This window comes from Vidua chalybeata, chromosome 4, assembly GCF_026979565.1.
Source record: "Vidua chalybeata isolate OUT-0048 chromosome 4, bVidCha1 merged haplotype, whole genome shotgun sequence".
In the NCBI taxonomy this organism is placed as follows: domain Eukaryota; kingdom Metazoa; phylum Chordata; class Aves; order Passeriformes; family Viduidae; genus Vidua; species Vidua chalybeata.
In genome coordinates, this window is record NC_071533.1 from 6,697,854 (window position 1) to 6,721,655 (window position 23,802).

The window sequence follows — 23,802 nt, forward strand, 5'->3', positions numbered from 1 at the left end:
TCTCAGGGAGACTCAACATCATCTTCAATAGTCACCAGCTTTACTTTGGGTGACACTTGTAGCCTTTGCCAGCTTGAGGTAAAAAAAAAAAAACCCAACTTGAGTCATGTCCAAACATGGATCTTCCCAAGGGTGACCTGTCAGCTGTCTGCTGAATATAATGCAGTTTCTTAAAGTAGATAAATTAACTTTAACTGTTTTAGGTGGGGAGGGAGAGCTCCTGTGTCATTATCATTTTACAGATGGATATGTGTGTTTACTTTTTTTTATTTCATTATGAAGAGGTATGAGCTTGCTGTCATTAAAAACCTGCAATCTGGTTTTTAGTGTCTGATCCAATTACGTGTGCTTCTGGAAAGACACACAACCAAATAAATAATTGGAGAGGTGCAACTCTGAAATGACAATTGTTATTCATCGATCTCTTTCTGCAAGTCGAGATTGAGAGATGTAAACTTCAAGTGCATGAGATCTCCTGGGAGAGATTCTTCAGTTCAAACACAGTAAACAACTGTTGTCCTCTGATGCACATTTTAGTACTGCTGCAGGCAAACTTTCTAAATATTAATAAAAAACCTATACAGATGAAAAGGAAGCCCTGGGAGCTGGTATAGAATTTCTCACCACATTCTAGGTCTAATCAAAGAAACATATGTTTCAGGTCAGAAAGGAAAAGAGATTCCCTAATTTGCTGTAGTATTTCCCCTTCTAGAATCACAGAAAGGTCAAAATTGTCTAAATTGCAAAAGATTAAATGTACTAGATTGTGATAGTTGTGATTAAAAAAACCAAGGGAGAGCCAGGCATTCTGTGCCCAAAAGCCACCGTAACTCCCTGGATCATGCCATTTCCTACTGTCAGACTGGCCTGCCAGCACATTCCCTCTCCAAAGTTCAGACCAGGGATGCTCTACTCTGAAGAAGGCAAACAGCGGCCAGCCACATATGAGTAACGAGAGAAAATAAGATTGATGCTCTGGCACAGAGCATCCCAGGGACCACAGCCTACCCAAAACTGTTTGATTTCCTGTGCAGACAGTCCCCCCACGTGAGGAATGGTGTAAGTACTGCAGAAATGCTTTCATGTGCAAGATAGTGAATGGTGTGTGCAAGCAAACACTCACCCTATCCCCAGTTACAGAAATCTTCTGTCCATATTTCAGTTTGCTAACATTTATATAGGTAAACATACCTATATAAAACCTTGTATTATATATATATCAAGATATACATGGTTTTGCAGTGTACTGGAAACAGGTACACTGCATTTCCCAGGTACAGCATTTCCCAGGCTTTTTTTGAGGTCTGCTGAGAGAGAAGACATGACAGTTACTTGGTGATAACCTGACTGATAATACTGGTGGGTAAGAACCAAATGTTGGCTCTAGAAGACTGCCAAACTAAGAGATGTGACTCACTTGCCTACAAAAGAAAGATGTTAACATAAGAAAAGCGCAGTAGATCAAGATACTTCTGTTCTCCCCACTGTCGTGTCATGTAACACAAATCCCTTGATTCTTATTTTTCCAGAGATAGAGAGGAGAATCACAGAGCTGAGGAAAATGCCCAAACAATAACCTGCTGTTCCTTCCAAGCAAATGCTGGGCAAAGACTGAAGTGATGAGAAAAAGATTTCATTTTGGCCCAAAGAATCACTATATCAAAACTTAAAGAAGGTTCTAGCAGTCACTAAGCCTGCTCCTGAGGGATCTCAGAAGCAGAAATGAGAGTTCCTAACTCTCTGGGCAGCAGTGAGGAGTCCAGACACAGCCTTTAGACACTCATTCTTTGAAGCATTCTCCTCCCATCAGCTTCCCTTCTGTCCCGAGGGTCAGCACCCACCAGTTCCAGAAGAGGAGTAACTGGATCATTTTTACTTATATCACCCTATCAGACACCCAGGGAAGCAATGAGACTAAAGGCCTGTAAAAGATACAAATGCAAATTCAAGCACTACCAACAGCAAGAGGTATGACAGAATGTAGTAAAATCTCCTGTCCAACACTCATGGGGAAATTCTGAAGGTAAAAAACAGCATCAAAAGTCTTACTCTTGAAAACTTTCAGAGAGCAATTAACCAGGACTATTCTCTATATCTTTATGTGAAAGGCAGAGGACCTTGATGAATAACTGCCTTAGAGGAAAGTTCTCTGGCAGGAGCAGAGAAAAACCACTACACTCCAAAAATACCAGAGAATAGCCTCAATTCTCGCTTAGGGCAACACACGTGATTTTGCCACCTTACCTTTCTATTACAGAATGATTAAGAGATGCCTCCTTTTTTTAAATAATCCACCTTTTATCTTAGCACAAGTTAGAACATTTTAGCATTTTTCTATTTAAAGGAGAAAGGTAATTATCACCAGACAATAAAAAGAGTCTACGATGGATTAGTACAGCGTTTCAATATATTATTTATCCTGAAAAATCTTATAAGGTGGTATCTGTAGAAAGCATGACAGAAAACTATAGATACCTGGGAGCAGATTGGAGCTATATGTCAGCATGATGCCCTCTGTCCCACTGTGCAGCTGGGCAGCTCGGGGGAAGGCACAGGCTGATTAATCCACAGCCTGGATGATCCCCTCGCAGACATTCCCCTCTGAATCCACTTGTGCACTACATCAGGCTTTTAAGAATTGTTCAAGTACAGGCCATGGCTCAAGTACTTGAGCAGTAAGAGGCTGAGTATTTAAAAAATAAATTTAAATTCAATTAAAACAAGACAAAAGAAAGTTGGTGTTTTGGCTTTTATTTCTAGAATGAACTCCATTCTTGCCTGAAAGTTACTTGGTAGGCTACAAACTTTGATTGTATTACTTGAAGGGCTTCATGGTGAGAGAACTGCTACGTTGCTGAATCCAAATGAGGAAAAATACACCCTCCATCACAAACAATACCCCAATCTTATTATTAGGTAGGGCTATTGTTGCTGTTTTGTTTTACCAATCTGCTGTTCATCATACCTCCAGTATTAATATTTGCACTTGTGGTAGCCAAAATAGGTAACAGTACTTTGATTTTTGCTGATAAAATAATTTTATATAGTAAATACCATGAATTAAATCAAATGTTTGTGTTTTGACAGTCCTGAATTTTCCTTTCAGAGTTGTAACTTCCAGCTAGCAATTCACTCTCTGAAAAAAACAAATTAACATTCTGTATTTGGCTGCAACTTTTGTGTAAGTGCAAGCAACAACTGTAGTATTTTTTAAAATGAGCCACAGTGATAGCTTTGCACTTCCTTGAGGCCTCTTCTCTTCTCTTCTCACTGAATGAACTCCAGGGAATGGCATCATGTCGGGCTTTCCAGATGGATTATGTGAAGCCATAGCTCAATGTCATTTTCAATAGCAAGGCTCATAATTAAAGGTCAAATAGTCACTTCATCTGCAATCAATCAATAGAAGAAGTACTAATACTAAGTACTAATCAATCAATGGCAAATGCACTAATAAAAGCCATGCATCAAATGTCTGCATATGTGTGTGCTCACATGTACCTTGCATATATGTGAGCAGGGAGAAGGAGAGAAAGGGAACAATGTGGGGGTGAAAATGCCAGAGGCCATTGTGGATACTATATTTATCTTGGCTTCCTTGCAAGTTTATATCCTGCTTTATTCTTTAGGTGAAATGCAAATAAACATTGGTTTTGCTGCATGTGTGATGCCCTTTATTCAAAACCCTGCCGAAGCACCCACCTCATATGCAGAGGTATTGTCTTGTGCTCCCAACCAAGGAACACAAAGGCACCTACCCTGTGTAATTTGTCCTTACACAAACACACCCTGCACTCTGATCTTTGAGACAAAAAGTGTGTCAACTGTTCTGTCTACAAAATAAGACCCAGCATATGGGAGCAGCACTCATCTCCGTGCAGAGCAAGCACTTATTCATGGATGCAACAGTGGAAGTGGCAGTTGGCCTCATGAGCATGCACTGCATGGGAATTAGCTGGTTTCATAATATGGTGTGGGAGAAAGTGACTTACAAAAGTCTTCTCATGCCTCTCCTATTACCACTTCTAAAGCTTTAAAGCTGTCAGCTCTTCTCCCACTTTAGTTGGTGCCATTCTCAGCTCCCCAGGGAATGGGCCAGACATACCTATTTGGAGTTTCACCTGCCAAGCTGAGAGAAATCAGTTTCAAAGCGAAAGAACAAGTGTTGGGGGGTCATTTATGCACTACCACTGGAATCTTGAAGACAAACAAAGCAGAGCTCCACAACAGATGTGAAATGAGAGCGTGAGCCGTGTTTGTGCTTTCAGGCACACAGGGAGAAGAAACATAAGCGAGCAGAAGATCTCTTGTTGCATGTTTATAATAAACACCTATGGACAAGCAGAAATGTGCCAGAACAGCAAAAGAGTAAAGACCAAAATGCCTGTGTTTATCTTGTTTCTGCTAAGACCAGGGTGGACAGGGAAAGATTTAAGTGTCATTCAGAAACAGCTAAGCCTTAAAAATTAATTAGATCTACTCTGCTCCCACCTTCAGTGAAGGAAAAAATGCCGCCTGCTCTGGTCAACATATCTGTTTGCATCATCAGCTCAGGCACGTGCCTCATCACACTCTGGCTTTGTAAAATCCAATATTCCTTATTTTCATACACATTTGTTTTTATACAGCTCTATGTCATCTGGAACTGGTACTAACACCAAACAGAATAAAATATCAATGGTCCCAAACTCAGCCAGCTGGAATCTGATACACTGCAGGCACACCTGGACACCCATGGAGCAGGGGTGCACACAAGACCAGCAGGTACTTCAAGCATACCAAGGACAGGCTCCCAGGGGACTGCCAAAAGGAGCATTTCCCCATTCCTCTCCCAGGATGACTGGAAAGCAGTCTGCCCCAAAGCTGACAGACAGAACAGCCCACAGCTCAGAAACAGCCCCACAGTACCACGTTCCACCATCTACATTGTTCACTTCAACCTGCACTCTTAGACATGGGATATCTGGACTAGGGGAAAAAGGTATTTATGCCTGGGGAAAAGGTGCAGGAGTCCTTGAAGTCAAGGTGGTCAAAGTATTTTTGCTGATGTACTTGGGCAAAGAAAGCTGCAGAATACAAAATCTGGCTCATAAGGCTATGCTAATATGAGCAGTAACTTGGAATTGGGAAAATGTGAGCCAAAAGGTCAAGGGAGCTAGGAACCTCAAACTAAGTTCTTCTGAAAAAAAAACAAACCAAAAACCAAAAAAAAAAAAAAAAAAAAAAAAAACAAAACAAAAAAAAAACCATAAAAAATTGAGAGTGTAGTAGCAGAAGAAAAGTGAACTGATTCAGCTGTGTGCACAGAGTCAGGTCAAGACAGGCTGCATAAGGATGCTTGGTAGAGTGAGTAAAAGAAATGAACAGTCCTCATTTTTTGGGGGGTGATGGCAAGTCCCCTTAGGACTTAAATATTTTAAAAGGCTTTGTGCTTATTTTCTTAGTGTCATGGCAAGCTGGCAGAAATATGCAACAGAGCATATATAAAACTATTCTCTCCAGGGAGAGAAAGGGAAACTTGCACATTTGTGCTGTTAAACACAACCAGCTTCTCCAGCTTTTCTTCTGTAGAATCACAGTTGTGCCCTAAGTTCATACACACTTCCAAACAGAAAGCACAGCAGTGTGTTATGACCTATGTGTACAGTTGCTTTCTATAAATACAAGAGTAACTGTCTTGAATACAAGCTCCTTTATTAGTCCAAGCTCAGTTTCATAGAACATTTGGCTGGAAAAGACCAATGTCATGTAATCTATGTTCTGCTCCAAGGCAGGATCAACTCCAGCTATTTAATTCCCATCTGAGGCTTGTCTACAATGATAGGAGATTGAAGACTTCAATAGGTAACATATTCCAAAGCTGAACTGTTTTACACTAGACAGGTTTCCCTGATTGTTAGCTGAAATCATCATCACTGTAACAAAGTCCTTCCCTTTACAAAGTCCACTGTGACAGAGTTACTTTCTTCCTTCTTTGCATCAACCTTTCATGCAGTATTTCAGTTATCTTCTCTCAACAATCCCAACTGCTTCAATCTACCTCTGGGGTCACATTTTTGAGGTTTATGATCATTCATGGCACTCTCTTCTCATTTCTTTCCAGTTAGTCCACATAATATTTGAATTGTGGAGCACAAAACATTGTGCAAATATCAAAAGCCATAACACTCTCAAGCCACACAATTTTTACTGCTTCCCTGCAACCCACAGGACCCTGTGAGAAAGGAAGGTAGGTTAGTTTAGTATGCTATGTATTTGACAAAGCTATGGGGCTGTTACTCATCTCCTTGCTCTTCCTACACTGTTAAAATAATTTATTTAATGACTTGGTTCAGTAGTTTTCTACAAAATGAAGTTAAAACTCACTGATCTACAATTCCTCGTCCCCTCCTCATTTCCACTGTAAAAAGGGACATTTTGTTTGACTTTTCCTTGTCTTCCAGGAACTCCTCCACTTCCCACAGACTTTCAAAGGCACTTGCTAATAGTTCTGCAGCACAGGCCTGGCTGAAGCAAAGAACCTGAGGTGAGTTTCACTCTATCAAACTGACTTGGAAAACATCTAAGTCCCAACTTGTTATTCCCCTGTTTCAGGCTGAGCTCTTACCTTTGTCATTGACACTAGCTGTGCTCCTCTTTCACAGTTACACTCTTGAAAAGAGTCAGATATTCAGTCATATATGCTTTACCAAACATCTGTTTTTATAATCTGAAAACAGTCCAGTTTTGTCCCTGACTGAACCTAATGGATGAACCAGCAGCAAGTGGCTGCAAGCATTTCTGATTTAACAGTATTTTCTGAATATCCATCAGAATATTCTATTATCACTACGGGGTCATAAGTGACAAATATCTCTATGATGTTTTGATAAATGAATGCCAAGAAATAAAGCTATCCAAAGTCTGCAGACTCCAACACATATATTTTGCTCATATTAAGCAAAAGAGTATTGTCTATTTGTGATTTCTGAATACCCTATGTGCTTTGATTTTCACTTGTACATCCCAGCTTTTAGATGTAAGATTTTACTGTCAAACTGGGCAGGTACACCTAGCCATCTCTTCAGAAAAGAAGATGAAAACCTGAAATTTTATCAGCATTGGATTAGGCAACAGAGCAGAATAAGAACAGAAAGAAAAATACAGCTTTCCACAAATCAGGTAGCCTTACTCTACAACCACTAAAATCTCAGCTGAGAAAATTGTGTTCTCTGCCCTGTAGGAAGCATTAGTTTCATCTGTGCAAAAATATTATCCTACTTTTAGTATCATACTGGTAGCAGTATTTGTCACACTAAACCCAAAACCATTCAAGCAGAAAAACCAGCAACTAAACCAATTTTTTTTTCAACACAGCAAGGCATTAATGTTACTGCTGTTTTGCTCACAAGTTTATCTCCTGACTTACCCAGGGTGAGGGATTTGTGTGTGGAACAGAAAACGATAGCCACTGTGTCTGCTGGTGTGAAAGTAGAGTTATTCCTAAAAAACAGAAGAGTGTTAATAACCTCTGATAGCAAAAACCTTCTTAAAAAAAGCATCTATCAAAATTATTACTTTGAGGATCCATATACACATTCACATCACTTTGATCAGTCTAGTGACAGAAATAATTCCAGCCATAAGTGAACAGCAGCGTTTGACTTATTATTTTTTAGCAGAATTGTTTCTCTGTTGTGGCAAGCTCTCTAATGAATACACTCCCATGTGAAGGATAGGACTTTTGAAGACTTGGTGTGTAGGACATAACTTTATTCCAGCCAAGTTTATTTTGTCAAACATGCAAAAATATCAATGCAGGGGCCACTTGCCTCCACAAAATAAGAGAAAATGGCCTATTCTTTCTTTGTCTAGTATGGAGCAGTAACAAAATGCTCAGTTTGAACAAGATATTGAGTCTACACTAAGGAGTTAGCTTCCACTTCAGAGAAAAACTACATCTAAGGGTTTAAACACTGGGACTAAGGCCAGGAGGGGTGGGAAAATGACATATATATATAGAGAGAGATGACTGCCAATGATCACCCTTTGCTCCAAATTAGGAGTAATTCTATGAAATTCTAAATATTCACCATACTGAGCTGCTTACTGCTTAAGGTATTTTAGATTTCACAGTTGGGGCATATCTTCCCCCCAGGTTAGGTCTAGCAGTTCAGAAGTTATTTTAAAATGCCTTTTAAGGCTAGGATATGATCTTGTCACAGAGAAATTTTCTTGTGGCACCAAAAGAAGCCTAAGTAGCTCTAAGACACTGTACCCTTCTTTGTGATTCTCCCTTATGGATATTGTATAATTTATATAAAGCATATGCTTGGAGTCTGCTGTATTGTGGCACTCCCCTTTCAGCAGAGAGCTGCTAAAACAAATACTCCAGTAAGCCTAAGTGAGAGGGCAACTGTGGCTACTCCAACCAGCATCAGTGATGCCCTGAGTCACTGACTGGCTAACACCATTCTCACAGTACTAGTTTTTGAGAATATACAAGTGTCCTTCCTGGTTCATACTTTAAAAAAGAAAAAAAAAAAAAAAAAAAAAAAGCTCTACCAAACATTAGTTCAGGACAGATGTCTTTTAAGTATCACCATATAAATGTAGCAAACTTGACATATATAGAGAGGAGTGAATTGCCAGCGCAGCAAATGTATCTGGAGATGTAAAAAGTCAAACTGAGTTCTTTCTCTCATATGTCATCAGCATGTCTGCAGGGCAAATTATACCTTCAGTGACATCTGTGCAAATCCATTTTTTTCAGTGGATGAGGTATAGCAGTGATTGATTGAGATTTAACAACTCTGTAATTAACACACATGAAAGGACAGAATTCAGGTCCTGCTCTCTCAGCCTATGAAACTCTAACAGAGCAAATGCAGTAAGGACAATATGAAATACCAAAATGAGGTCATCCCTATTCAGAAACTTGCCTTTACACATTTGCATAAACTTTGTCACCCAAAGATATCACACAAAAGAATTATTCAAAGGTCAGGATTCAGCACATTCAGTTACCTTGTGGAGAAGAGGAAAGTCAAAAACATGAAGCTCATCTGAACAGAAAATACTGAAAGAGAAACAAGCTAAAATTAGACCACAATTGTAATTACTGTGTCCATGCCTTTTGTTCCCATATTGCAGGTCAGAAAGGAGGCTGGACCAAGTCTATCCAGGGAAACCCATTGACAGACAACCTTTAAAGACTGCCTGGAAGAACAACACAAATCATTATATCCAGGGAAGCCAGAATTAATGTTATGGCTGCACAAATTCTTCCTGGGGTAGATCCTCTGAATCAAGTATTTCTTGACACGATGAATGGCAGGAAATAGTGCATGTGCTGCACATCTCTTTGCACATGTTCTGATTGTTGGGTTGACAACAGAAAATGTGTCAGACATGCTCTGGTTGCTGGGCATTTAGACTTGCTATTTTACAGGAGAAAGCACAGTGTGTAAGGATGATCCAAATAAATATTCCCAGCCCTGGGTATATTAATCATGATCATTCATGGGGAGAGAAAGAGAAGTTCATCATAGATGTTTGAATTCTCTCTGAGACAAAGGCTAATTCCTGGGCTGGGCAGTGTGTGTCAGACATTTCCTTCAAGCTCAGTCAGCTCTGTGCTGACTGAGTGCAGGTAGTTGTGAGCATCCCAAGGGAAGCTCTTCTCTCTGCCAATTCTGCTGACACCCACAGGGGCTCTGGGGGGCACAGAGCCCATCCTTGGACTGCAGAGGTACAAGGAGGAGTCAGAGTCCATGAGCTGCAGAGACCAAGCATCAGCCCAGAGCATGGGGAATCTCCACAAGGCTGGAAGAGAGACCTCGTGACCTGCACAGGCCTTTTCTGAGTTTGTGGGTTTTGGGGAAAACCCACTACTTGTAGCAGAATCTGGGGTGGGTCCTCTCCCTACTCCTTGCAAAACTTGTGAATGCAGTAAGGCTGACATGCCCCATAGGGCATGCAAGTCAAGACAATGCTTTTGATTTTGTCCCCAGTTTACGACTGGAAACATAGCAGGGATATTAGCTATTACCAGTGACATTTTCTATTCTCCTACATACATTTCCTAGAATGTATAAATGTCACCTCAGCATGCACTTAATTCCTCCTTCATGAACTAAAGGAGCAATCCATTGTTCCTGAATTATAATTTTTCTCCAACTAAGTACATTAATTTAATATGAACAGAAAAAAAAACCAATCCCTTATTACACATAATTCTGTAAAGCAATAGGCATGTGTTGCTACCAATTATTCCTTGTGAATATTTATCTGCGACTAGAATATTAGCATAAAAATTACATAAAAACATTAATCAGCAGAATAACAAACTCAGTTTCACCTCAAACTCCTCGTGCTAATTTCACTTCCTGGTGTTACACTATACACGCATCCAGCCGACACATCCAATGGTGAGACAGAAACTTCTTCTGGAATACAATGTGCATACCCATCTCCAAAACTTCCTTGGTTCTTGGTTTTGTAAATATTCCAGAAAAACTCCCCAGCCAATTGTCTAATACGTTCCAAGTAGTTCCAATGCTTATGTTAATGTTCTTACTAAGAAATTCCAGCTATGCACACTGGCAATGAACATGTAGATATGACTTTCAGTGTATTCCACAGCAAATGGTGCATTTCATTCCACATGGCACACATACAGAGTTGTCTTGAAGAGAAATAAAGGCCCAGCAAGGAAACAGAAGCAAACACTATATACATTAGCAGTCCTAGGAAGAACATGTCTTCTTTAAATAAAAAAGAAACTGGTTTGTTTTTTTGTTCAAACTAGGGGTCAGCAGAGTACCTTAAAATTGTTTCATTCTGAGTTTCTCTACACATTAAGTTTGAGTTTAAAATCTCTGTACCGTTCTTTTTTGCTGACAATTTTGCACTGATTTAAGTGCAAGGTCCTTCTTGGGTGCCAGTGCAAAGAAGTATTTATTCCATTTCAAAAATAGCATTACTTCCTACTCCTTTGCTTTCAGAATAAAACATTTATATTGTACCATTTATAATTCCATGTATTATATTACACAGGTATAGTGTTTCATAATCCAAAAAAAAAAAGCCACAATTAGGACAGAATTAAGATCTGATGCACAAAGGGCAGGGGTAAATTTCCTACTGGCTTTAGTAGAGGTCAGATTTGTAGAAGATCCATTATTTTTATTAGACAGAAGCATAATGCAGACACACAACTCAAAGTAGGTGATGGTCTAATCTCCTGAAACCTAACAATTTTAGAGTATGAGATGTGATTTATACTGAAGCATACTGTAGTTACCTTTCCTCCATGCAAATTGAAACTCCTGTCTGTGGACAGTCTGAAGCAAGATGGGAATTCCCTGCTGGGAGAGGAGACAGTGCTTGTACAGCACTGCCTTTCCCTGGGAGGGAGGGATCCAGCTGATGGCAAGGATACCAGCAGCCTATTCTCACATGGATGTTATTTAAGGCTGAATGACTTGAGTGCTTCTAAAAGAAACCCTAAGAAATGTGCTCATCCACAGAAACAGATCAACACATTCAAACTCCTAATAGGTTTATAATATGCTAAGGAAGAACAGTGTAAAAATTCTAACAGTGCTTCTGAGTAACAGCTCAACCCCAAATCTTTCGTTGCTGTTTGGAATGTGACGTTTGTGTATTTTATGGCTGTTCGGTAACAAAGAAGCCAAAACCAGAATGCCAGTAAGTGCTTGTAAAGTACTACTATGCCCTTTCAGAAAAGAAGGGCCACAGAGCAACCTCGGGCACACCTAAATAGCAGGGTTCATTCCTCTCTAAATGCTAACTTAAATCCCTAAATGCATCCAGCTTCTAAGAAGTTTGGCAGTCTGGTGTAGTAGATGCTTTAGAAGCTCTAACACCATGCCAGTAGCCCCACAGCTCCCCCACTACATGTAGCTCATTACAGACCAGAAACACACAAAAAAATAGTAATTTTAGGGCTAAACTTACTTATGAACACGATTATAATCAAGCTAAATTTATCCAGGTCAATATTTGGATTGGCAAAAGTATCACAGAACGTTGTGTAGATGATCATCAGGAGCACACAGCTGCTGATAGCACCAAATGGAGGCTTCTTCCTTTCAAGCCAGTCCTTGATGTATCTTCGGACAATCTGAAACACAGAAACCAACAGGTTGTCTCTTTTCAAAGATGCAGGGAGCCAAGTTGGGCATCACAAAGTGAATCTGACAGTGGAAAGACACAAAGAGAAGAGAGTAATTTGGATGACGGCCACAGTGGATTTCAAAGCTTCCCTGCCACACCACTCCTCTTCTGGGGAATTTAACATTTGTAGTGCAACTTCCACTGGGCGTCCATAATGAGAGTATATTTTCAAGTGCATTCAAATCCATCCTTAATCATGCCAAATGTTCTTTGCTAGCTGTCACTGAGACATGCCCATTAAGCCTCCCCAAAGTTTATCTCCTCTGCTGATACTAATGGATGTATGTAATTATCACAGTCCCCTTTGCATCAACAGACAATTCCAAGTGCAACTTTGGGAATCTTAAAAATCTGACATCTTCAGGAATTTCATGATGGTAGATAATCGAAAGTGATCCATGGAACATTTTAATATTTAAATAGCTAGCGATGCACCAGAAGTTTTTAATTAAATTATAACTCAAGCTTGAAAAGCAAAAGTGCATGTGTTGTGGGAGTTTAAATAATTCAAACTCTGAATATCTGGAGTTTTTGTAAATCCAAAGACAAATGCCATTTGCACGCTTTTAGAATACCAGAATTAACACATGAAAACAAGGAAACCTACTGTACTCAGCGGAACTTTTGCACTTTCAGGAAGCAGAATATGAAGCAGTTTTTCAAGAATTTTTTAGAAACTACTATAAATTTTAAAGCAACCTCAACTTTCAAATTATGCTGAATACCATAGCACTAAGCCTCATTCACCAGATACAATGCATCTATTTTAGTCCTGCCTGGGGAGTCACTTTTAGTTTTTCTGTTTACTTTGTATGGTTTGAAAAAAAATTTTAAAGCTTTTATCGTACAGCTGCGGCTTGTGTTAATTTTTCAGCAAGCACATTATCTTTCCTAATTTCTCCTGAGGGCTCCTGATATTCTCTGTTACCACACTCTTTTGGAAATCACACCCCGGGATCCTGAAGCACTTCTGCCAGAGGGCTCCAAAGGTGTCTCCTGACCTTCCCTTAGTGGTGCCACTAGCCAACATCACCACTATTGGTTTAATAACACAGAAAATCTTAGAGGTATTCAAGATTAATATCAAGCATCGCCACCAATGCTACCATAGGACTCTTTCACACAACAAATGCCAAAGCCATGGAATCAAGCTGCTCTCAGTTTTCCTCACTGCTTTCCTGGACTGTTTGCAAGCCTCTCAGCAGGGAAGTCCTGGGAGCAGCCATCCCAGTCACCACAGCAGTGAGACTCCATCAGGGCACATGCTAAAACTTTGGTGCATGGGCATCATGCCAAGCTAAGCAGGCTGAAGATCAGCACTCACCTCCCAGCACTTGTGGGCTTCCTGCTGATGAAAAATAACAAATTTGCAGGAAAATATCTAAGGGAATGCTCAACACCCTGGTGAAAACACTGAACTTTAAAATGTCACACTTGCCAGATGTTAAAGAGAGAAAATAACAAAAAATATAAGGCCAGACTTCTGAAAGAGCCTCCACTGGAGCTCCTTCAGCCACTGGGTAGAAATAAGACACTGCACTGATGAAAGAGACACAAGAAAGTGAAGACATGCAGAGAGCAATGTGAAAGACATCTAATGGGAAGTTCAGATAAGACCAATTCTGAGCAAATTTGGGACTTTAATTATCAGAAGCAAAAAGTAGTCTTTCACTTCTAAAGTGAGCAGTTTTTTTAATGAAGTTTAAAAAAATCCTATTATCCTTTAAATTGTCACATCGGGGAAAAAGAAAAACTACTTAAGGCCACCTATTAATTTATGGTCCTTCCAGAAGATTTATACTGAAAGTAACGAGATGTTGAAAAAGAAAAGTGATGGTTCATTATGCCATGGTACAATTTCTAGTAGAAGTATTTGATTCAAAAACTATAACCATGTGCCTGCTCAGGGTCTAATTATAACAGACACAACAATAATAACATTATATACATATTTATCCTTGACTGACACAGAAGAGAAATAAAAAACATTTTAAAAATGAAACTTCAAGTATTTCCTTAGAATCTTCAACTGAGTGATACTTTCTTTAAATATCCACCTGTATCTAGCCTGGATTTTTTGTGAATCAATATCCATAAATACCAGTACAGCTTCTTACTGCACATTGTATTTTTAAAAAAATTACATAGGCCCCGAAGAACTAAATTTTGGCTTCAGGAAATCATCTAATCAACCCAGTGTCATGCTAAATGTGCACAAAACACAGACAAAATATATCTTCTCTAACACAGAATCTCATACATTTTGATTTTCTCACAAGGTTCTACATGATCTGTAATTTCAGAGGTCAATTCAGCCTATAATCACTAATTCAAGGTAACCTAAATTCATGTATAACTTGATGGGAGAAATACAACCCTACAGAAGCTCATGTCAGCTGATGCACTTTGACTGGAAAACAATCCATTTGTTATTCATGCCTGGCAGAGTTGCTTCAGGACAAGGATGCTTTGAAAGCCTTTTCATTCTTAACCCAACTCTATAACTTTTCAGGGTAAACAAAGAACTACAAAAAACCAAAATTGGGAATATTTGTAGTGAAATAACGATAAATGTCACAAACACAACAAAGACAACACACATTCAGAGCCTGGGCTGAGATACTAAAGCTTCATTTGTCTGAAATGCAGCAAAAGCTAACACAGTCATTTTTGAATGTTAATATAAATCAATGGCATCCAAAATGGATGCATCCCACTGATGGAATAGAGCCAAAAGGGGATGTATTGGGTTTTGTGGCAAGGTTTGGTAGCAGGGCAGGTGACAGGCATGGCTTCTGGGAGAAGCTGCCAGAAGCTTCCCTTATGACTGGTGGAGCCAGTGCCAGCCAGCTCCGAGATGGATCCATCCCTGGCCAAGGCTGAGCTCAGCAGCGATGCTCGTAATGATGCACTGTAAAGATTTCCATGCAGATTCAAATGCCAGCCCCAAAGAGCAGGGAAAGGCTGACCCAGAGGTGGCACATGAAAGAACATGAAGGTGAATCCTTCCCTCAAACTGCAGTCTAGTGGAGAAAACAGCGGGAGAGAAGCAAAACTTCATAGTAGGTGATATTTTATAAATAATCCGCCTGATAAACTCACAGAAAAGTTGGATAATAAAAGAACATAAACGTGTCCAGCAAGCACCTTCTGAAGACTATATTCTGGCAACCTCCAAAGGTTTTGGAAAGGCATCAGCTCAAATTTGCTTCAAAACACAGTTTCAGGCTCAAACTTTCCTCTTGCCCAGGATTTAATTTTTAACAACAAAGAAATGTAATTACACTTGAGTTCACAGTAGTGTCCCCATTTCAATTTAGTTCTCCTACCAGAATAGTTATATCCACAGTATTTTTCCTACAGACTGCTCTGTATCCTGCCATAACCCTCTTGTCTAAACACCAACCTTCCTAAGCAAACGGGCTCACTGCTCTAATGCTTATTTCACTTAACATCCTTGGGCAAAGAAACATGATCTGCTGTTCCAGGAAAGCAGGTAAACTGTGCTTATCTATTATTAGATCACACATGAAAATAGCAAAAGGTGTGTTACAGAAAAACAATTCACTTCTCTAATTGTACCTTCAAAACAGTCACACTGTATGCCCAGAGAAATCTGCCAGTAAAATACAGCTAGACTGTTTCTACCTGTCTGCCCAAGTGCTGGACACAGAAGGTAAAAAATGCAATAAACAAGGTAATACATTAATGTTCATTATTAATTGAGCTAAATAGGGCAAGGAGCTCCCCCCCCTCCCTCATATGGAATGGAATAATGTCTGAAATTAGTCATGCAGCACATCTCCTAAAAATTATCTAGATCTGTAACTTATTTGTTTATTAAATCCAAGAAATTAAAAAAAAAAACCCAAACAACCCAATCCAAAAAAACCCCACAAAATGGATAGGAAGTCACAGTTTCTGTTTCCATTATACACAAGAGTCTCTCTTGGTATTTACATCATTATGTAAAATAGATTTTTCCTATTTCTACCAATTATTTTGGACTGACCTCCTCTTTAACAGAATTTACAGTGGTTTTACTGCACTTCTGCTCCTTTTTATTGTGTATTGGTATGTTCTTCTAGATACCTGGGAAAAACACCTGGGGCTTTACCATCTCAAAAAAGAAACACAAGTCACCTTTTTCCTTGTGTTCAAACACAAGAGTAAACAAGCTGAAACTGCTGGATTATCACCACACCTAAATGCAGCAGTTACCTTACTTAATTTGTCCTCTAAGGTGAGATTCCTAACTCATTCTTAATTAATATTACTACTACTTATAGCAACAGACTTATGCAATGAAGTCTAAAATACAAAATTTTCTTTTGAAAATCTTTGAGTCAGGGTAGATATTTTCAACAGTCCTATACTTTTTCCATATCTCTTCTTATATAATGATAGTAAACCAAGAAAGACAATTGCAGGGAATATTGTGAACTAGGTCAGTGAAGCCTGTAAGACATGAAAGGTGAGAAAACTGGAAAAAAAAAAAAAAAAAAAAAAAAAAAAAGAAAAGAAAGAAAATCAACTAAGATGGCAGCAGCTGTAAAAACCAGTATAAAGAATCAAATCCTGGAATGCAAGAGAGATGAATTGGGTTGTATAAAAATATAAATGAAATAAGATGCTAAGATGGACATAATTCACAGATTTCTATAGCATAACCAGCCTCCATATATAGAAAATCTGCATGCCAGTCCAAATGCATAGACCCCTTTATAAAGCAAACCTTGCACCACCTCAGCCAGACCCTGACCTGATAATTTTTGAGGGATTTTACCTGTGTGAAGGCATAATTTCCCACCATTTCCTGAATACTGCAGTAAAGTTTCAGATTTTGTGATGGTTCACCTGCTTGCCTAGGACATCATCAGTTGTCAAATCCACCCTTATGCTACAGAGTGTGCAATCTAATGTTTGCTTTCTGAAGAAAGGGTGGAAAAAAATTTTTTTTTTTGCAATCTGAAGGGAAAAAAAAATCTTTTTCTAGAAGCATCTTGCTTTTTTCCCCTCAGTTTACCAAACTCCTCTAAAAGCTTATTCCCAAGAGGTAGCTCCTGACACCTATACACCTTTAAAGCAAGGTTCATAGAAACCACATAAGGCCATTTTCAAAATTATCTTTCACAGTTTGGGGTAATTTGCAACTGTTGCTTTAAAACCTTATAAACAGGTGCGACATGGTAAAAATGTGAAGGGTTCCTGCAGCAGCAGTACCTTCCCTCATATTTTGCCTTCTGTGGAAAGGAAGCTCTGTTCCCTGCCTATGTCAGGTGTTAGTAGGGAGTGAAGTGTGCTCTGAAGGCTGTTTATCCACTTCTTTTGTCCTCTGCAACAAGCTCCTAGGAGACTTCATCTCCCAGGTCTCTCCTCCCTGCAGCTCTCCTGGACTTCGAAGAGAATTAGGGCTACTTCAATGTGGATTTCATTTACAAGAAGAGACAGATTTGACACTGTTTTCCCCCCTTTTTTTTGATAACAGTTCTGTTAATTTTTATTTCTCCCACTTTAGTTAAATAGTTCCTTCTACTTCCTATCAACTGCCACCTACCTTCCCCTTTCCATTTCTCATTCTTTAAAAATAAATACCTTGCTAAGCTTTTTAGTTTCAATTTCACTTACAACTTGTATTGCAACATAGCACCCTTTTAGACTTGTGTTGATAAGCACAGCTCCCAAATGCTGATAGGGCTCCTCTGGAACATTTTGGGCAATGATGCAGAAGGCACTTAAGATCCTTTACTTGTAGGACATCAAGATTTTTTTGTGTGTGTGTGACTAGATTCAGTGAGGATTTCTGTACAACTGGTTTCATTTTATAGATTTGGGAAGAAGAACTACACAGAATCATAACATTAATTTTAGCTTTAGTTAAGGTCTGTTTAATGCGAAGTGCCCACTTTACGTTGGCAGACAAATTACCAATGGGGCAACTAGAGAATGCATGAATGATAATGTACAGACAAGCTTTTTATTATTTATTCATAGAAAACAGTGGGTTTTGGTGTGCTGCTTTGAAAAATGTTCAAACTAGTAGAATATAATGAAAGCACAGTGAAAATTCTATTTCATTAACATTTAATCATAAATCGCTCTTTAATATAAAACATAAAATAAAAGTCTGTCATAAGCACTTAGGTGTAGGGAACGGAGAAAGTCTGCAAAAAGGGGAAAGGAAACATTGTGGTGGGTTTCACTGCTCCTGTTATCTGTCACTTCAGAAGAAAAAAAAATAAGCAAAGAAACAACAGTCTCCAGCTAAATCTCACAATTGGTCATGAAGAAACTGCTTGTATATTTCTCAAAACCTTACATTTTGATGGCTAAAAGTATTACCAATATCAATGGGCAGGGAAACAATGATTGTAGCAAAATCACAACAACTCAAGAGCAGCAATCTTACCCAGGACTCTGCTACCCAGATAAAAAATAATCAGAACTTCAAGCTGCCAGAGCAGATTCAAAAATCTTTTCCATGAAATATCTATTACCATGTTTATTGTATAACAAGTATTCTCAAATTCCCCTTAGAGGTATACAAGAGTGATGCACAAATAACAAGCTCTTACCCAGTACAGATCTTCAAGGCTTATAGGAAATTAGATCTTTATAAAATACTACAGATTACATCCCTTTTCGAGACCTCTTGTCAGAGGGGTCTCATTCGTTACTCTACAAATACAAATGCAATATTATACTATCAATATTGATTTGAGTAACACCAGCCTGTCAATTAGCAGAATACATCTGCAGACACTGAGGACACAGGCTACAACATTTTTTAGGATCAGACAACCTGCACGTCTCTGACAAAGAATGGAGCAATTCTTATTGGGGACCATTTATCAATCACTGCTATCTGTGAGACTCAGTGCCTTTCTGATAACATTGTATCTTCCTTCTTCCTTTAACACTTCTTTCTTTCCCTAAAGAATGGTCCACCATCTGAGCAGAGCCTGTACCTGCAGCCCTTTACACATTTCAATGCCAGCACCTAGAAGAGCATGTTTGACTCCTGTTAACAGTAGTCCTAAAAGCTAAAAAACCTGTTCAAAACACAGAAGAAAATAAGCATCAATTACACTATTGTGACTTCTTTCTCCCAGCCATCATCAAAAATTCTGACAAATCAGCCAAGCAACCAAAACTCTTGATACATTTTGCCATAAAGCAAACAAAAAACCCCAAACAAAACCAATCTAAAAGCACCTTTTTATGTGCTTTGCTTATATCCCAGAGGCTGCTCAAACAGCCAGCTCTGCAGCCTGCTCAGGAAATGAGCATTTAGGCAACACAGGTTTTCCCAGAGGCGAGATTTTTTTAAAGGAAAAGAAAGCCCTGGGAGAACACTTCCTTTAAGCAGCCTCCTCTGTTTTACACCAATGTGGTTCAAGCATAAAGCCCCCGTTGATCACAGATGAGTTAGAAAGGCTGAGGAGAGACAATCCTCTAAGCAGGCAGGTTTCAAGCTTGAGGGTTTTTTTCCCCCCAGTCAAGCTCTTTGTTACCAGGTAACCTTACCAGGCATTCTTCCACTGACTTTTCTGCTGAACAATATGGCTGCATGTGGTAAGGAATTAATGTCGTGGGCATGAAATTATAAATTCGAATTAATTGCTGAAGGCATCATTCAGGAATTGTGGGCCATTATCCCCTAACACATCTGGAACCCCAGAGTGAGTGACCTGTGATTCACAAACATGTCCCTGTGCCACATGCTGGGCAACACTTTAGTGATGAGTGAGTGGTGGTCTATGAACAAAGGGCAAAACTTCCCATCTAATTGGAGCACAGGAAGGGCAAGAAGACCTATCACTGCATCTCTTGGTATCAGTCCATTTTTTGCTTATTGCCTTCCCTGATTCCTGCCCATTACTTTTAGATATCCACCTTCAGAAATGGCTTCTATTCATTCCTATCTGGGCAGGTTGGTTTACCTTTGTACATCTCTACCTAATCAAGATAATCACTGTAAACTACTGGCATTTCTGATCTGTAGCTTTCATTAGCATTTCTTCTCTTCCACATCCTCTGAACAGATATGGTCAAGTGCAGTAACTCCAGAAACAAAGTCTTTATGCTTAGAGGAATGAGAGCTACTTCTGTTGACCTTTCACTTCCAGAAACTGCTTAAAATGCTTTTAAAGGAGAATCATCCTATTTCTTGTTGAAGTGTATTTGTAAAAACCCCAACTATTAATTTGTCATTGGGTTACACAAGCCTTAAGATTATCTCTTTTTTCTTTCAGTCTTTATCAGAACTCCTAAATCCCATCTCAATCAGAATCACAATTCTGATTTTGATCTTGCGATCACACTTATTTCATATGGCTATTGCTCCATCCATGATACTCAGCTTTATCACTTCTTACAGCTGAAAGAACACCCAACTCCACCAATTTGCTGACATATCAATTTCCTATAACATCTTTCCAAAGCAACATTCCATTACACATACAGGTGAAAGTTCTCTTGAAATTTTGCCATCACTTTGTCCAGCAATCTACCTCATCTTTGAGTTTATTACATTGCAGCACAGATGCTGATACTCCATGGCTATAGGACTATTGCTAAATCTGCTGTCGTGCATTTGTTCCCTAGAAATGTCCACCTAAGGCTTCCAACTAACAGCTTCCAGTGTTTGGACCTTTCAGAAGAGGATTCGAGTACTTTTGCTTGTCTGCTTTTGGAGGACACTTGATTTTGATAAGGTAAGAACACAATACAGAGGTAGGTTAATCAGCAACCCGGTGTCCTAATTAATAAGGAAACTCTTTGGCATTTAATTCAAAGTACGAGAGCAGTTCCACAGCCTTCAGGGACACAGAGTTAATGTCCATTTTCTAGATTACATGGCTGCAAGAGGTTACACAGGTGCTGATGCTGATGACTACTGTCATGCTTATCATGCTTGTCCCTTTATTAGACTTCAATGGGTGTTTTGAATCAAAAGAAACTTCACTAGGAATTTGTTACATTTCAGCACATGCTGATTTTGAAATGTGCAATTATAGTTTGATACAAGACTGACTGACATCCTGTGTAGCACAGGCAATGACAGACATTCTTAACCTTGTCCAGGGTGCTCCTTTACAGCCTCTGTTCTCATTTGCCTGTATTTCAACCATGCCTTCCATTTTAAAGTCTGCTTTAGGCTGACAAAATTCAGATTTTGTTCCAGCTGAACCTGTTCAGCTGGATGCTAGAACGAGCTGCAAATCCCACTGATATTCCCTCTGTGCATTCCAAATGCCTGAGAACAACAAATACTTACAAGTAAGTAAAAATTAGTCCTAAGGTGATTCAGTGTCCAAGAACATGACAACAGTTATGACAACTTTTGGTCTTACTATTGTGATTTCCCACCATGACTTGGGAGAAAAAATAACTAATATTAATATTTATGAACAAACAGACACTACAGAGACAAGGATCACAGAAAACCTTATATATGCAACTAGCATTTTTTACATTCAGTGGAAGTTTTCTATCATATGCCATGAAAAATAAGGCTTTGTGTGAACATATGAACAATGAGTATAAAATTAAATGTTGAATAACTGCTCATTTCACAAATATCTTCCACCCAGTGTAACATGATAGAGAAGTCATATGAAAATAGTTTGCAGGTGTGCAACTAAACCCCTTATTGCAAAGCATAAGCAAAATGGCTCGAGCAGCCTTAATTTTATGATTTCTTAACTTGTGACCACTTAGCCTTTATATGTTTATTAATGTTGAGATTTTCTTTTTTTTAAAATTCCTGTAATTATCAGTAGATACTACACAGGGAGGAAGGACTTCCTTCACCCCCAGGCAAAGGGCATGTGACAAAAGGACTGTGTAGTAGTCTCAAAGCTCATTTGTATGGGGCTGGAATTTTGCACAGCCTGGGCTGCCATTTTCCCCACTTTATGTTCACGAGCTCCCTCCTCGCTCTGCAGCAGCGTATGTTTGTGGTAGTGAGGGACAGATGCTCAATCTCAACAAAGATCAATGTGGCTCCAGGGAGCACTGTAGCATCTTTTCTCTGATATTAGACTTCACTATCCTGAGGCTGTTCCTATGTGGCAGCTTATCAGATTGCCAGTCTGTCTTTGAGATAGCTCTCTTTATCTTGTTTTTTTAAATAAGAATGTATATTTAAAAGACATACCTGTCCAATAATAAGAGGGACTACAACAGTCATAAACAGCTGCGAGAATATGGATGTAAAAGGCACAGAGGAGGATGATCCAAGCTACAAAATAAAGATATACCATTAACATTCCACTTTTTCTAAGTATCTGGAAATTTCATACACAGCTATCACACATTAATATGCAATTTATTTTACACATAAAAACTGTGAACCGTGTGCACTGGAAGTAGCTGCACACATGTTTAATAGTTAAGTCACAATAAAGCATTTGGTGTTCCACAAAACAGAACTAAACCAATCTCTGATTATTTTATAACCTAGGGTAATATTTCCATCAATATTCATTTAATTGAAAACCTGCTATACATATATGCCAATTAAATTATATAAGCACTTGTAGGATGATAGTCTAAAGAGACAGGGAGTGAATCCTCCTAACCAAACAGTTAGCTCGACTTACATTACCATTTATACAAACATCAAGCAACAGAAGTCAGTGTAGTTACTTCAATAAATAAATGAAAATAATGAAATAGTGAAGAAAACATTCACATGTTTTATTTCAGTGCTGTCAAAAAAAGAGATATGCTGGAAATATAGAACTATTCTTTCGTTAAGACAATTGAACTGACAGTCTTAGTCTTCAAATAGGTGATCTCTCTAACAATAATTGTAAATGCTAGAAGTATTTAGAAAAGAGGAACACATACAGTCAGAGGAATTTTTTTGGAACCTGCTTCAGAATGTTTAGGAAAATATACAGTATTTTGTACATTCTGACTGGACTTGTTTTGGGCTAGGTAATTGGAAAGTTTCCTTTAATGTAATTTAACACCTCTTTAACACAATGGAACACACATTTAAAAACATACACTAAGGAGACTGAATAGCATTGTCAGAGTTCCCATAAACAACCACTTGCTTAAGATGAGGCAAAGGACACAACATTAAGGTTTTCACAGACCCACTCTATTTTATATTTTGCACTTCACTTTAAAGATTCTCAAAATGACAACAGAATACAGAATCTTTTCAGCACCATCTAAATGATGTTGATTTCCTAAAACATTCTTGCATACATCATTCTCATAAATCATACTCAGATTGAATTATACTTTTCACACTTACCTTCCTTTCCAAGCTACGTGCATGACCGACAAGGTGATCATGCAATCTAGTAACTCTCTATAAGCCTGCCTTGAAAAATCAACATGTGGCCATACAAATGGATTTGGCATAAAATAAAATTCTTCATAAATCTGAAGAACAGAAAAATCAGAAATCTTATATAATTAAGTATTTTAATTTATGCAGAAATGTACAACTGCACTGCTTTTTTGTACCTGTACATTTGTACATTCACTGCTTGGGAAATGGGTGAACACAGCTGCGGGGGATGTCTCTGGGCAAGCTGAGCTTTGGGTGCAGGCAAACGGCCTCAGATTTCATATATCCCTTGCTGAATACACTCTGGG

General features: G+C 38.8%; 1 protein-coding gene across 1 annotated transcript in view; it reads right to left on the minus strand.

The window, feature by feature from the left end:
- Positions 1-23,802, minus strand: part of SLC10A7 (solute carrier family 10 member 7) — a 140,089-nt gene that overhangs the window by 14,556 nt on the left and 101,731 nt on the right. Inside the window, exons 7-10 of the mRNA XM_053941353.1 lie at positions 22,343-22,426; positions 11,962-12,127; positions 9,007-9,058; positions 7,409-7,482 (exon numbers count right to left, since the gene is read on the minus strand). Of these exons, the coding sequence (XP_053797328.1) occupies positions 7,409-7,482; positions 9,007-9,058; positions 11,962-12,127; positions 22,343-22,426 (376 nt within the window). The remainder of the gene's footprint in view (positions 1-7,408; positions 7,483-9,006; positions 9,059-11,961; positions 12,128-22,342; positions 22,427-23,802) is intronic.